The following is a 14,411-nucleotide window of genomic DNA, read 5'->3' on the forward strand; positions in this document are numbered from 1 at the left end:
CTAAAAATCATCAATGGACAAAGAACCATGTCGTATCTCTGAAATGCTCTCACATGTTCTCTCAAGAGAAGGTTTTTATTTTTAATTTAGGTTTTCCATCCAGAGTCTCTCATGGTTCAGACTAGTGCTGTATGATGGTTGTCAAGCTGACTGGGTGGCATATATACAAATAAGATAAATAAAATAAAATACCATCGTTCATCAATCGCTTTGTTGAATATTCCAGAAATATCACTCCGCATATAAACATCATATTCAACATCAGGAGCTGCTTTTTTCTTCTTCGTCCGAGCAGGAGACGAGACTCGTTAGTCTGATGAGGCTCCTTCATTCGCTTTGGCTCGAGCTGCAGGAAGAGGAGAACAGAGAGCCTTTCAGAGGAGCCATCACTTAGATCAATGTCTGATATTTCATGCTGATCCAATAAAAAACATAAATGTATCATCAAAGAAAATCGTTTTATTTGTTTCATTTCATTTAGAATGATGCCAGATAAAACTGGAGCCGCTGACAAACATGTTATAAAGTCGTGGTAAAGGTTGCATTTACTTTAACTTTCATTATTTCCAGAGGCTTTCCTACCTTTTGCCCATTTTCTGTATATATTCACGCATACTATAAGCATGGCGGTGTAGAGGACGACCAGCAGGATGCTACACACCAGCCTGGGCAGAGGTATGAGAGGCTCAGGTCTGACTGCTGGGAAGAAAAAACACAAACACTTAATAGGTTAGATACACAATTCATGAAAGACTGTCCCTCGGTTGGTTTTCATCCAAATGTTCAGCTCATGAACCACTGATTGTGTTTTGTGACGTCTGATTGAAAAAAACAGCTGCCATCTTTACTTTAATTACCTCTTAGCATCTCATGGCTTCTGGTAACATCTAGACTTAAATTTAAGGTCCTCCCCGTTGCATACAAAGCCATTTATGGGCTAGAAGTAAGCTAAGCTACATCACTAACTCCCTCATTCACCTCCAAGAACACTGCCATAAATCTGCTGCTGGTTTATTGGAGGTTTCAGGGATGCAGCCTTCGTCGATAACACCCCAACTCTTTTAGAAGTTCTCTTAGATTTTCAGAATCTCAGAAAGAGGCTGGTTAGTTCAGATGGTCAAAGCATGGTGCTAATAATGTAATGGGTTCAGTCCCTGTATTGGCTAGCAAAACGAATGCTCTACAGTTTAAGCTCTTTCCTCTCCACCAACACCAACCTGGGAAACAGTCACACCAGACTGAACTTCCAAAGATTGTCCAATTTGCTCTGTCTCGGTTTAATTCTTGAACAAATTTTGTTTATCGTACAGATTAGCTCAGATACTTAAGGCCTCTTGCCAACACTGCCAAGGTCACATACTAAACATGTGACCACGTGGCCTAATGGATAAGGCGTCTGACTTCGGATCAGAAGATTGAGGGTTCGAGTCCCTTCGTGGTTGATGTCTCCAATCGTGAGAATATGTGGCTGCTGCTTATGCTTTACAGAAACACATAGACTTATGTAAACAACCTCTAACATCCAGCCAGCTCTGCAGTGACTCTCCTTTGGTTGGGTGTTCACACTTGTAGAAACCTGCATCAGACATGGACACCTTCAAGAAGGTCATGCTTCCTGCAGCTTTGGTCCCAATGAAGGCGCCATCTTTGTAGAACTTAGCAGAGAAATTAGAGGTGGCTTCTCTGTTGTCTTCTTCTTTGTAGGAGCAGACCAGTGTCACTTTGTCGCCTGCTGTCACAGGAATCGCAGGGCTCTGCAGGATCACAAAACGATCTAACAGACAAAACATGGCGTCATTGTTCTGACATGCTCAATTTTAGTCTTTAGTCTGGTGAAACACAGCTAGAATATCAAATAAAGCATTTCTGCTCCGTACTGCCAAACCTGCACAGTGTAAATCTATAAGAGCGCCATTGACAGTGAGTGTTACCAGTCACGGTGATGTTGACGGTGTTGCTGCACTCCCCCCAGTCAGACTCACACCAGTACACTCCGGTGTCTGATGGATAAGCATCCTGAATGAAGCAGGAGGACTCATTTGTTACTCCCCAGCTGGGGTTGCAGGGCTCAAATGTCTCAGAGGACGTGTTTCTCTTCAGCGTCCAGCCACTGGAGCTTCCCTCCGCTGCACAGGTCAGAGTAATGGAGTCATACCAGAAGAACTGCAGTCTGTTGGGATGGATGTTCAGCGTGGCTGAAATGGAAAGAAGGGGGCATTGTGCACAGGATTTCATTTCATGCATTTGGTTTAAGCTTTTGTCTAAAGGAATTTTACCTCCCCCTCACATTAACCAAACATGGTGACACAGTTTCTGTTCAACACTTTCCGCCGTTGTTGTTGCTTTTTGCTCAGAGCCGGCAGCTGACAAAATCACATTTTGGAGACATGTACAACTCTAACTTAGTTGAAGGCAAGCATATCAGAAGCACTATTACAGAAATCAATGAAGCTGATGAGCTCAAACATCAAATATATTGACTTTGTGCTGTTTTCAGTTGCGTTTATCAGCGAATGATCACATTCTGTTTTGTTTTTTTTGTCCCAACTTCTCTGGAAACAGGGCTGTATGTTTGAACACAATGGTCGGCAACTGAAACTGAAGAAGTGAGAAGTGTCACTGCAGAGCAGGATGTGCGCTGTAAGCTGTAAAAGTCTAAAAACCAAATAAAACCAAATGCAGAGGTAATCAGAACACAATTAAAGGAGCAGAAAAACAGAGAAAACGATCTGAAAACTATTGTTTTTAGATTTAATCACAAGATTCTTTGCAGACCAAATCTTTGTAAGACATTTTCAGTGACCGCAGCCAAAATCATGTTGAATTCTTCCTATTCTTTAAATCACAGCTGCCTTGAAATACACTCGACAGAAAAGATTTGAGAGAAACAGCGAGCAGGAGGCAATATTTGTCAAATTCTTACAGAGCATTAGGCAGAGTGAGGTGATCTCCATCCTGTCTTGATGTGTCCGTCTTCTTCTTCTCAGGTGGTTAGAAAAAACAGTCAGTCCACATCCTGTCTTCAAAGGAAAGCACCAAAACAAAACTAAACACAGCAGAAGTGACGGTGAGTTAAAGCCATGTGGTGTGGAACAAAATCGCTTGTTCTCATAAATGTCACTGACAGTCGAGTCACTATGCCCGACATCTAAATGTCATCAAGGGTCACTTTAAGTCAGGGTTCAGAGTACGGGCAGATTTTTACAACTTTGCTTCTGAAATCTAAACTACGTCACTGTTTATGAGTGACATTTTTAATACCAGAAAGACGGTCACTGTTTATTTGCCAAACTGAAGAAGTCAGTGCATAAAACACGGATCCATGCTGTTACAGTTCATTACAAATCATCCTCACTGTTGTTTTAAGTCTCAGTGTGCTCCAGTTTGCCGACAATCCACTGCTTTACGTTTCCAAATAAGTCTTTCAAAAAGACTTCTCACCACCACATTCTTGAACATGTAGGAGAAAACACTGCAAATACAGCTCATTCTTTCCACACCTACACAAATTCACACCTTTCACAAGCCTCACAGGAAGTGAACAGCCTGAACAAAGATTGCTAAAAATGTTCTGAAACTACCACAAACATAAAACACAAACTGGTGTTGGAATGTTGGAAAGCCATTAAAGGGCAGAAAAAACATCAAATGAGCTGCCACATGCGCAGCCATCCCCATCCCATCACTGAATCAATGAATGCTGGTGGATCATCATGATGAACCAACACACGAGTCAATGTTTTGCATCTTGACAAGGAAAAAGGAGGAAGAGGACAACAAATGAGAAGGTCCATCAGCATTACTGTCCAGACCAAGAACTGTGATTTATATTTACAAAGACTGATGTTTTATAAGAGACAAACAGATGCTAAAAGATGCCATTTCCCACTGAGTGCTACGGTTCACATGAGGAAAGAATTCAAAATACCATCACGTTTGATTCAATCCTGAATTTCACAACACTGCATTTATCACAGCACCAAAATTCTGAATTTGCAGTGTCTGATAATAATAATAATAATAATAATAATAATAATAATAATAATAATAATAATAATAATAATAATAATAATAATAATAATAATAGGGCTGCACGGTGGCGCAGCAGGTAGTGCGGGTGCCTCACAGCAAGAAGGTTGCCGGTTCGATCCCCGGGTCAGGCGGGGCCTTTCTGTGTGAAGTTTGCATGTTCTTCCCGTGCATGCGTGGGTTCTCTCCGGGTACTCCGGCTTCCTCCCACAGACCAAAACATGCTCATTAGGTTAATTGATGACTCTAAATTGTCCGTAGGTGTGAGTGTGAATGTTTGTCTGTCTTTGCATGTGGCCCTGCAATCGGCTGGCGACCGGTTCAGGGTGTACCCCGCCTCTCGCCCATTGTAGCTGGGATAGGCTCCAGCCCCCCGCAACCCTGAAAGGGATAGGCGGTATAGATGATAGAAGAAGAAGGAGAAGAAGAAGCTTTATTTGTATTGCACCTTTAATACAGGAATTGAGAGATTGTTTCACATACAAAAGACAGAATGGACCTAAAAACCATAAACCTTAAAAAATGAATGTAAAATAAGATAAAGAATAAAAGCCACTTGATCATATGTAAAATAAAGACAATAAAACCACAGAATAAAATACAGGTCAGAGTAAAATGATGAAAAACAAAAAACAAAACAAGGAAAAGCAATCAAACCACAGCTTTAAGTATTAAAATATGGGTAAAAATAGATCACACAGAATGAAAATCAGGTAAAATCCATTTTAAAAGACGCACACAACAAAAACTTCATCTGATAACAGTAAAACGTCTTGAAACACTGTGGGCTCAGTTTCTCTCTGGGTTGTTTGTGGCATCTGAAGATGTGAGTTCAGTTTGACATTTTCCCAGAAAAAAAAAAAAAAAACAGTGATTGGCTTCATAATCCTGCCAGCTCAAAGTGTGTGAACATTGGGTCTACATTCTGGTGGAAGGATTCATACTGAATTTACTGACTGGACATCTGTGCAAAGGTTTCTTTATGTTGTGCATGGGGAGGCAGATTTATATGATAATAATGATAATACAACCCCATGTCCAAAAAATCTGGGACGCTGTGTAAATGTTAGCAGAAACAGACTGATGAAATGTGAAACACTGAAACTCCATTTTTAACTGAAAGTCAGTGTGTCACAGAGCAGTGAAGCCCTCAGCTTTCACCTCAGGCAGACTCGGCCTTTCTGAGAGGCTCTTTATAGACCTCCTAATGTGACTCACCTGCTGCCACTTAACCTCATTACCTGTGATAATACCAGCTGTTTTCTGTCAGCATTTCACAGCTTTCCCACTCCTTTGTTGCCACTGACCAAACTTTTCTGCAACATGTTACAGGCATCAAATTCTAAACAATGATATCATTTAAAAAAAACGAAGAAATGTCTCAGATTTAACATTTGATGTGTTGTCTGAGTCCCTACAAATGCAATGTCATGAGGTCGCTCTTTATGTTTTAGAATAGAATGAAGAAATCAAACCAATAAAAGTTCATTTCATAGAGGATATACAGAAAGGAAGCTTCAAAAACATACAAAATGGTCTTGACATAACCGAAGTTTATTAAAATGCAAAATGATTTTTAAAAAGGAGTCTCTGTAAATGCCCCCACCTATCAATGTGTTTGATATAAAGTTTATACAACAAACAGAACATGTATAAAGATGTCCAATAACAAGAAGTTAATACATAATGTTTTTATCACATGAACAAATCCACATAAAGGAAAGAAAAACAGTTTTTCAGGTTTAAAGAGGCTGAATTCACAAACATTATGAGAGTCCTCTCAGAAGGAAGAAGTCAGGGCTCAAACGTTTACCTGAGAGGATGGGGCGTGCTTGACCCCCGTTGCTGTGATTAGTTGATAAAAAGACATTCTTCATGTATGAATAAAAAGAGCCTACAAAATGAAAACAGATGTGTACCTGCATGTTAACCTGTTCACATTCTGATAGTTTTTCTATTTATCTGCTTGTTTTTTACCTTAGTGGTGATTTTAGTGCACAATCTATTTCATAGGCCTACAAACAAGGAAAAATGGCTCACCTGTAACCTGTTGCTCTAATTATTGGCCAGCTGATATAAGACGCTATGATAACTGGCACAACTCTACCATAAACACAGCTCTCCCATCAATGACACCATCAACAAGAGGCAAGGTGGAGCCATCCTGTGGAGACGAGATGAACTGCGTCTCCACATGAGGCCGTTAAAGTGCTCTAATGCAGTGTTTTTCAATTCCAGTCCTGGGGCCTCCTGCCCTGCATGTTTTAGATGTTCCCCCCCCTTCCACCACACCTGATTCAAATCACTCATTTGAATCAGGTGCGTTGGAGCAGGAAACATCTAAAATATGCAAGGCAGGGGACCGGAATTGAGAAACACTGCTCTAATGTGTGTGTGATCACTGGGCCGATGAGTCATCACCGCTGCATTTCCCAGTTAGTGTTGCGGCCATTTCCCTTTTTGGCCGTTCTAGCGTTACTGTGTTGGGTGGGAGATGTGAGCGTGACCGCCAACATTATCCCTGCACCGTCTAATCTGCAGCGTTTGGTTAACTCGCTATCAATCAGCATTTGGAGAATACTTCTCTCGAAGTGTCTTGATTATCCTCCTCAATTAGTCACCTCATGAGCTCTCCAAAGCACCTTTAACGCACTTTGTGAATAACTTTTATTATTGCTCGGATCTTGTCTGAACTGTGGGGGGGGATTCTTCATCATTCGAAGAATTTTCTCAGAATTTTGTCACTAAGAGCATTTCTTTGCATTACAGTCTTTATAAATGCGGCCCCAGAGACCAGGTCTATCTAATATTTGGTATAAATGCTGCTTGTAAAGCTTATTTCAAAGTGTATTAAAACGTATCCGTGCTGGAAAAATTAGAAAAAAGTAACAACGTTGTTTTTCACCCTGTTGAGAGCAAAGAAAAAAGGCTCACTTCCACACGGACAACAATGTGTAAGCGCTATTATACGATTGGTTTAAAAGGTTAAGTTCACCCAAAATGTATATTCCCTTTGCAAGTTTCGAGGTATCAGCTCCTGATACTTTTGCTGCCAACACCTAAGGAGTTACTATGGCGACCAGGTATCCTGTAAACATCTATATCACCAGCTATTTGTACAAACCCTCCCGCCCCCCCCCCGAAAGTCCACCAGTCTGACAGCTGCCTTTCCTCATCGCAGCAGCGGCTCAGAATCTTCAGGTAAATCTCCCAGAATGCTGAAGCGGTTATTAACTTGGATCGTGGTGGTGTGCCTCCGCTGGGGCCGGCCACTGTTTAGTCGAGGCCGAGACTCGGACAAGCTCAGGGAACGGGCGACGGTGCCTTGAGGCAGGACGCCGGCTGAAGGGGAACTGGGCGGTGAGGAGCTGAAATTCAGCAGAGCGGGACTGCTGTGGTTGTAACTGCTGCCTTGGATCAGGGGGTGCATTGCTGGACTTGGTCTTGGGACACCAGGTTTTCTCTGGGGGAAGCTGGCAGGCTTCGGAGGGCTGCTGCTGGTTGAGGCCTCTGGTTTCGGCGTGTTGTTGTGGAGAACATGCTGCGGTGGAAGGGTAGGGGGCTTTGAGACATCTGGTGAGGGTTTGGACGGACTGCTGACTATCGTGGGCTGGCCATGCTGGCACACAACGGGATTCTGCTTGGCTCTGAGGTCCTTCAGCTCTTCAGTTAGTTGGCGGATGATCTCGACTTTCTCACGAATGGTTGACTCCAGCTCATTGGTTTTTCTCAGGTGCTCAGCGGTGGCGTTTTTGAAGTTGTCATCCTGGGTTATCTGGGGGGAAGTTGCACTGCTGCATGATGTACTTTGGCCAGATGACTGCCTGGACAATGACAACTTCGGTCCCCCTGCTGTGGACAGAACAAAACATCTTCAAGTAGCGTTGACACAACAGATCAGATCAATAATAAACATACGTTTCCTGAAGGTGTCTTAATCTACCATAGCTGCTCTTGAACTTGACCTTTATCTGGTCCACATCTGGAGGACAGAGCTCTGATCTCAATCTCAAACCAGGTGTCAACACAAAGTCAAGATCAAATCGTTCATTATCTGGATTCCATTCCAACACCAGCTGATCTCTAAGCACCAAGAGGGAACCGAAACACTGACAAGTGTCATAGAAGCATGTGAGCGAAGTGGAGCTGAAAGCTGAAATAACTTGACTGAATCATTAAGTCACTCATATTCCAAAATAATTTCAGGTTCCAGCTTCTAAAATGTGACAATTTGCTGCTTTCCTGGTTCTCCTGATTTCACTCTGCTGACGTCTCTGTGTGCTTTTTTATGATATACGTAAATAACTTCAAATTTTGGGATTTAGCACTTTCCATCTCAACATAAACAAATGTTACGGGCTTACCGCAGCTGCCACATTTCTTGCATTTGAAGGCAAGAAGTCCACATAGTGCACATACAACTATGGATACTACAGCAGCAATGATTATGTCTCCAGCGCAGGACCTCATGCACTCAGCTGAAATGATAATGAAGATGAAACAGAAAAAAGCACATTAAAAATTTCATAAATATCACACACTTGGGAGCTGCTTTCTGTCCTGCACTGCATGCTTGGTCTGTTCTGTTCTGCCACTCTTACCAAACTAAGAATCTCAGTATTAACCTACAAACTACTGAAATAAAATCAAATTACCTGGAATATGGATATCTGTGTCCTTCACCTGGCTCATTTTGGGATGCTGAACTCTGCAGGTGATCCTGTGATGAAAAGACATGAGTGACAATGGACTGACTGAAGTGTCAGATTAATATGACATTTTCAGCTGTGCTTTGTGTAGTACTAATTAGCAAATGTTAGCATGCTAACATATATGCACGAAGGTGGTTTAAACATTATGCATTTCCATTTGGTTCAATTTGCACCACATTCAGATGGAAACATGACCACAGCCTCACAGAGGTTAGCATGGCTGTCAACTCTTAGCCTCACTGAATCTGCTGTCATGAAATAAAGAGCTCTCTGCATCTTTTAGTGTACGATAATGTTTACTGATGGAAGCAGATTCTTGCTTGAAATGTATTTTTTGCCTTCAGCATAGAACGCAAGATTCAGAAATTAAGCTTACAAACAGACAAACAGACAGGACTGGAACCGTATCCTCCCTTGCTGATGTAAACACAGAATAAATAAAGCAACACAGATTCATATGGAGCCAAATATACATCTCCTGACTATTAAACTGAAAATTAACCTCTCGGTGTGAGTCTGCAGAGTCAACCTCCTCGAGACAGTGAAACATCCCTCAGAAACTTGATGAGTCTTTTGGTCTTCAGCACTGATGTGGTTTTCCTCAATATCAAGAAAATCTATCATAGGCTCTGGGAACCAGCAGCCCGCTTCACACTGCAGAGTCACGCCACCGTCCACAGCTGGAACCACTGAGAGTTTTGGCTCAGAAACTGCGACTACAAGAACAAGAATGGATGAGAAACTGCAAATGAACAAGCAGTGACGCCATAAACTTACTGATCCGAGCCAAGAAGTAGTCTGACACATAAGATTAAACAAATTACATATGTTTCCTGAGCCTGTGAAGCCCTTCCAGGTGGACCCTTCTCCATAACTGAAGCAAACAACTTTTAGGAGACTATGCAAATAGACATACCCACAACAAGCTCCCAGGTAGCGACCTCCTGGGACGTCCTGCTGCGCACCGTGCACACGTACGTTCCTGTATCAGAGGGCTGCACATTGGAAATCATCAGCGAGATGTTCCCGCTATTAAGTTTGTCCATGAAGAGGTTTGTCCTGTACCAGAAGACCTGATCCTTCATGTCGTAGGTCTCACAGCCATGGCGGTACAGGAAGGCGATGATAGGTTTCTGACCCTTCTTGGACCACTCCACTGTAGGGACTTCATCGCTGGCGTTGATGCGGCAGGGCAGAACGACGGTTTCTCCAGCAAAGGCCTCGATCCTCCCTGACGCACTACCCCCCAGCGCTCCTCCTGGATTAAAAAAAATATATATACATATATAAAACATGGTGGTTCTGTTACAACAGATGAAATGTTTCTTCATTACAATGAAAACACACTGAAGCTTATTCTGACTCAATCCCACACACATCGTCCCCTGCCAAAAAAAACTCACTAGAGCATCAAATGGTGATTGATCCATCAAAGAAAGTAGTCCCCAACAAATCCACTATTTACTCCTGTCTGTGTAAAGCTGTTCTACAAATTACAGCACCCAACAACTATAGGATGAAATTGCCTTGAAATTTGGAACAGACACTCATGTTTGCCACCAGATGTAACTTTGGCGCCATCCTCTGTTCAGAATATTGATACGTCCAATACTATAGTTTATGAACAAATACCTTCAAAACTAAACATTCCCATCAGCCTCAGCTGCACTTTATTTTTAATGCTAACTAGCAAAATTTAGCATGCTTTGATACAACACAAGGATGGTGAAGGCTTAAAATAACGTTAAGCAAGTGCAAATTTCATAGTTCAGTTCGCTTCTGCATCACGGTTGTACGGTTGCTCTACTGTTGTTAAAGTAGCTGCTAACTGCTGCTAACTGTAGCTGCACTTAGCTGGTTAGCTAAGTTAGCCATGCAGCTAGCAGTCCTATTAGCTGACTCTCCTCACCGTCCACTCTCAGCAAGCAATCGTCCCGACTTATTACTTACTTTAACCACAATGTTATCTTATTTTAGCAACAAGTAAAGCTATCTGTCCATTAGGAAACCCCATAAGTCACTCAGATATTCATCATCATCACTCATCTTCCACCGCTTATCTGGAGTCAGGTCACGGGGGCAACAGCTTCAGCAGGTGACCCCAAACCTCCCTTTCCCGGGCCACATTAACCAGCTCTGACTGGGGTGTCCCGAGGCGTTCCCAGGCCAGTGTGGAGATATAATCTCTCCACCTAGTCCTGGGTCTTCCCCGTGGTCTCCTCCCAGCTGGACGTGACTGGAACACCTCCCTGGGGAGACGCCCAGGGGGCATCCTTACCAGATGCCCAAACCACGGTGGAGCGTGGGTGGAGCTGAGGGGGGCCGAATGAAGCCTGGTTGCTGAAAACTAGCAGCTAGCTGCCACTCAAAGTAGCTATACCCATAACTTTGCGCCTTATTATAATTTTAAAACATGTGAGCTATATGAAAATTCACCCATGTACAGTTAGTGAACAACGAAATTTGCTGTAGAGGCCAAAACCATTTTCGTACCAGGCTGTAAACATGTTTATCTCTGCTATAAAGTCCCACATTTCAGTATGGAGGTCTATGGGGATTTACTCAACAGCCTCAAGTGGCCGTTTGAGGAACTGCACTTCTGTTTTTCTTCATTTTTCAGGAATGGGAATTTTCGCTCAGCAGAAAAGACGCCATTTTTCCTCTGACAAGTCAGCCGTAGCATTAACATGAATCTGTCGCTGTTATTTGAGGGTAAAATAACCGAAATCATGCAACATCGTAAAGTCGCTTTAACATCAGTCTGTCTTTTAAAGCGTGTTAGCATGCTGTTAGCATTTAGCTCAAAGCACCACTGAAGTACAGCCTGCCTCACAGAGGTGCCAGCGTGAGTTTGGACTCTATGGCGAATTAAAACCTTAAATACACACATCTGTAACTTGTGGCTGTAGGCCAATGCTTATTTCTTTAAGATGTGACAGGAAAGAGGAATAACTTCGTCGATAAAGAACACACGTCGACCCACAAGTCAGGTGCTGAGTCGATCTACTTCCTTATACTTCTGTCTGATTCCTGATGCATTCACGTTACCGAGGTTAGAGAGTGACAGTAAGCGGTAAAGACGTCTCCGCCTCGGCTTTCAAAAGGAGCACAATCATTTTTAGTCCGTAACAAAGCAAAGTAAAAACATCGGAAACTTTAGTCACGCACATACCTGCACAAAAAAACGACCACAGGGCGAGGACCAGGAAGACAGCCATGCATAGCAAAAAAAAAAACAGCAAAACAAGAACAAACGACGTGTTACTGGGTTTTACAACGGAAATAAAAGAATAAAGAGAGTCAGAAACTTAAAAAATCCAGCTGTGGTCACAGACAGCGGTCGAGATCGGACCGCCGTCCTCTGCCGTCCCATAAAGTTTTAGCTTTCGATTCAACTTGGCTTGACGTCATAGAAATGAGGCGTTCATATCCGACTCGGACATTTCATCGATGTTGATGAAAAAATGGGTCAAACATCAGAAATGAGCAACAGATTGGATGGCTGCTCATTTCAGTGGATTAAAATGCGTGAATCTGCACCTAACACGGAGAGGGTACCTCATCAAGACGTCAAATAAGAGACTGCTATGATTGCAAGCAGGAAGTCAAACCTTGTATTTCCTCATAGTTTAGTCTAATTTTAGCACTGACAGCCAGGAAAAGTAAGAGGGCGGATTAGGTGACGATCCAGTGGATTCCTACAAGCAACAAGTGAAGAAAAAGGAGAGCCGGCATCACAAAGCTGACAATTAGGTCCTCACACTAATCAAATACTGGAGCAAGCTTAATGTTGCATTGAAATCCCTCAGAACAAATGAGAACAAGTCAGCCTGCAGGCCCCTGTGTGCAGAATATGTGTCTGACTATCGTCGATCTAATTATGTTGATGCTGTTTTTAAAATGGGACAACGTCCCTGTGAAAACTGGTGGACAGATGCACCGACACAAAGACACATCCAAGCTGAATCAGAGCTTTCAATCACAACGTGTTTTTAACCGTTTCAAGGCCTGACAGTCTGTCTCAGATGAACAGGACAATTCAAGTGAATGCATTTAAAATCATGGGCCGATGACGTTTTCTCCAGGTGACTCTACCTGCGTGTTTGCACGTGCTTACACATGCAACATAAAACTTTGTTTATACTTTGCTACACAGCAAGAATAAAAAAGAGCTGTAGAAAAAGAACATATAGGCACGAAAAATGATAGGAAATAAAATCAGCTATATATGTTAAAATTATATAGAGAAAGAGTTTAAAAATGCAGAGAGGGAAAACTCAGTGTCACAACGGGACATTTTGAACTGCACACGAGAAAGATATGGATGATAAAATACAGTGTTTTTGTACTATTGCACAGTGGAAAATATATATGTAATACTGCACCGATGCATTTATCTGGACCAAACAGTCATAATCCACATTTAAATATATATTCCTGTTCATAAAAAATGTCTGTAACTGCAAAATTCCCTGCTGTGGGATAAAAAACAAGATCACTGGTAAAATGCTGCTTCTGAGAGGGATGAAAGTCTGGTTTCGGAGCTCCTCTCGGGGTCAGGAGCTGAACTGTGGGGTTTGAGGTGATTTTGGTGACACTGAACGGTTTCTCTGTTGATTCAGACTGGCTGCAGCAAACACTTCGGACGCAGCTTTAATTCAGTTCAGATCAGTTATTTCAGACTTCAGCTGCATTCAGATCATAAGACACAACTGAAGGCCACATAAACGCCCTGCTGTAAACTGTAGTGTTGTGATTAGCAACCAATAAACACAAAATTAAAAAAAAAAAAAAACATTCGATTTTGTCTGCAAAATTGCGCGTGTGCGCGCGAACGCCTGCGTGAGTCCGTCTGACGTCACGCACTCAAAGATGAGAGCAAAGGATCAAAGGCACACACGGTTCCTAAACGCAGCCTCAGAACTCACAGCAACATATTGCACATTGAGAAACACTTTGAGAGTCGAGTGATCACAGACGAACCGCATCGAGTCCCTGCAGCTGGAAACACACTTAAATCCAATTCTACAGAGACAGATATTCAATTCAATTCAATATTCCTTTATTCGTCCCATTCCAAATTTCACCGCAGCATCAATAAGTGAATACATCAATAAGTGAATAACGACAACATTTAAGATGGAGTCATCAAAGACCACCACCACTAACCGTGATCCCACACCTGAGGCAGCTAAGAAGGAGGCGCATATCTTTGTTACCATGCTGACGGTGACGGTGTTCACGAAGTGCTTCGCCTTCGACGACCGCAGCCAGGCGGACTGGTCGGAACACATCAAGCGCCTGGTCTCACAGACTGTGGAGGAGCTTTCAACTGGAAGCTGCCCGGACCCCAAGGAGGCCAGGAGAGTGTCCAAAGCTGTCATCAAAGACCTGGAGAAGAAGTTCGGCAGTCGGTTTCGTGCCGGCTCCTTAATCAAGGCCCGCAGTCCAGCTGTGGACGCCGCCATCGTCGAGGCCTCGGTGTATCGTATCAAAGAGTTCAACAGGAGGTCTCAGTGGACCAGAGGCATTTTTTTCAAGGGCGTCTCCTCAGATTCGACCATCGGCTCAGTGTTAAGGCGGGTGTTTCTGCCGCGCACCAGCAAAGTTTCAGATGAAGGAGTAGCATGAGGTCAGAGGTCCACACCGTGGCTCCACAGGGCGTGGGCT

At 42.9% G+C, this 14,411-nt stretch overlaps 3 protein-coding genes and 1 non-coding gene across 4 annotated transcripts; 1 reads left to right on the forward strand and 3 right to left on the reverse strand.

The window, feature by feature from the left end:
* Positions 1-308: 308 nt before the first annotated feature.
* LOC139351758 (Fc receptor-like protein 5) lies at positions 309-2,959 on the reverse strand. The gene is made up of 5 exons (XM_070993763.1): positions 2,924-2,959; positions 1,932-2,195; positions 1,514-1,774; positions 583-699; positions 309-346 (listed from the first exon to the last, which is right to left on the reverse strand). Exons 1-5 carry the CDS (start codon positions 2,952-2,954, stop codon positions 309-311), a joined length of 711 nt encoding a protein of 236 aa, XP_070849864.1. The 5' UTR covers positions 2,955-2,959.
* Positions 1,370-1,442, forward strand: trnar-ucg (transfer RNA arginine (anticodon UCG)). The gene has a single exon. It is a non-coding gene; the product is annotated as a tRNA-Arg (tRNA).
* Positions 2,960-5,563: 2,604 nt separating the features above from the next.
* LOC139351515 (uncharacterized) lies at positions 5,564-8,501 on the reverse strand. The gene is made up of 2 exons (XM_070993455.1): positions 8,394-8,501; positions 5,564-7,881 (listed from the first exon to the last, which is right to left on the reverse strand). The coding sequence occupies exons 1-2, from the start codon at positions 8,497-8,499 to the stop codon at positions 7,202-7,204; spliced, it is 786 nt and encodes a 261-aa protein (XP_070849556.1). The 5' UTR covers positions 8,500-8,501; the 3' UTR covers positions 5,564-7,201.
* Positions 8,502-8,661: 160 nt separating this feature from the next.
* LOC139351759 (butyrophilin subfamily 1 member A1-like) lies at positions 8,662-12,121 on the reverse strand. The gene is made up of 4 exons (XM_070993764.1): positions 11,914-12,121; positions 9,658-9,999; positions 9,244-9,421; positions 8,662-8,749 (listed from the first exon to the last, which is right to left on the reverse strand). Exons 1-4 carry the CDS (start codon positions 11,957-11,959, stop codon positions 8,662-8,664), a joined length of 654 nt encoding a protein of 217 aa, XP_070849865.1. The 5' UTR covers positions 11,960-12,121.
* Positions 12,122-14,411: the final 2,290 nt, after the last annotated feature.

This window comes from Chaetodon trifascialis, chromosome 23, assembly GCF_039877785.1.
Source record: "Chaetodon trifascialis isolate fChaTrf1 chromosome 23, fChaTrf1.hap1, whole genome shotgun sequence".
In the NCBI taxonomy this organism is placed as follows: Eukaryota; Metazoa; Chordata; class Actinopteri; order Chaetodontiformes; family Chaetodontidae; genus Chaetodon; species Chaetodon trifascialis.

Bases quoted from the DNA above. Each gene is read 5' to 3' on its own strand.
- LOC139351758 (XM_070993763.1), bottom strand. From the start codon at position 2,954: ATGGAGATCACCTCACTCTGCCTAATGCTCT. The intron at 2,196-2,923 runs GTAAGAATTTGA...TTTCCATTTCAG, and splicing joins CTCACTCTGCCTAATGCTCT to CCACGCTGAACATCCATCCC. The intron at 1,775-1,931 runs GTAACACTCACT...TTTGTCTGTTAG, and splicing joins CGTCAACATCACCGTGACTG to ATCGTTTTGTGATCCTGCAG.
- LOC139351759 (XM_070993764.1), bottom strand. From the start codon at position 11,959: ATGGCTGTCTTCCTGGTCCTCGCCCTGTGGTCGTTTTTTTGTGCAG. The intron at 10,000-11,913 runs GTATGTGCGTGA...TTTTTAATCCAG, and splicing joins GTGGTCGTTTTTTTGTGCAG to GAGGAGCGCTGGGGGGTAGT. The intron at 9,422-9,657 runs GTATGTCTATTT...CAGTGGTTCCAG, and splicing joins TACCTGGGAGCTTGTTGTGG to CTGTGGACGGTGGCGTGACT.
- LOC139351515 (XM_070993455.1), bottom strand. From the start codon at position 8,499: ATGAGGTCCTGCGCTGGAGACATAATCATTGCTGCTGTAGTATCCATA. The intron at 7,882-8,393 runs GTAAGCCCGTAA...TTCTGTCCACAG, and splicing joins CAAGAAATGTGGCAGCTGCG to CAGGGGGACCGAAGTTGTCA.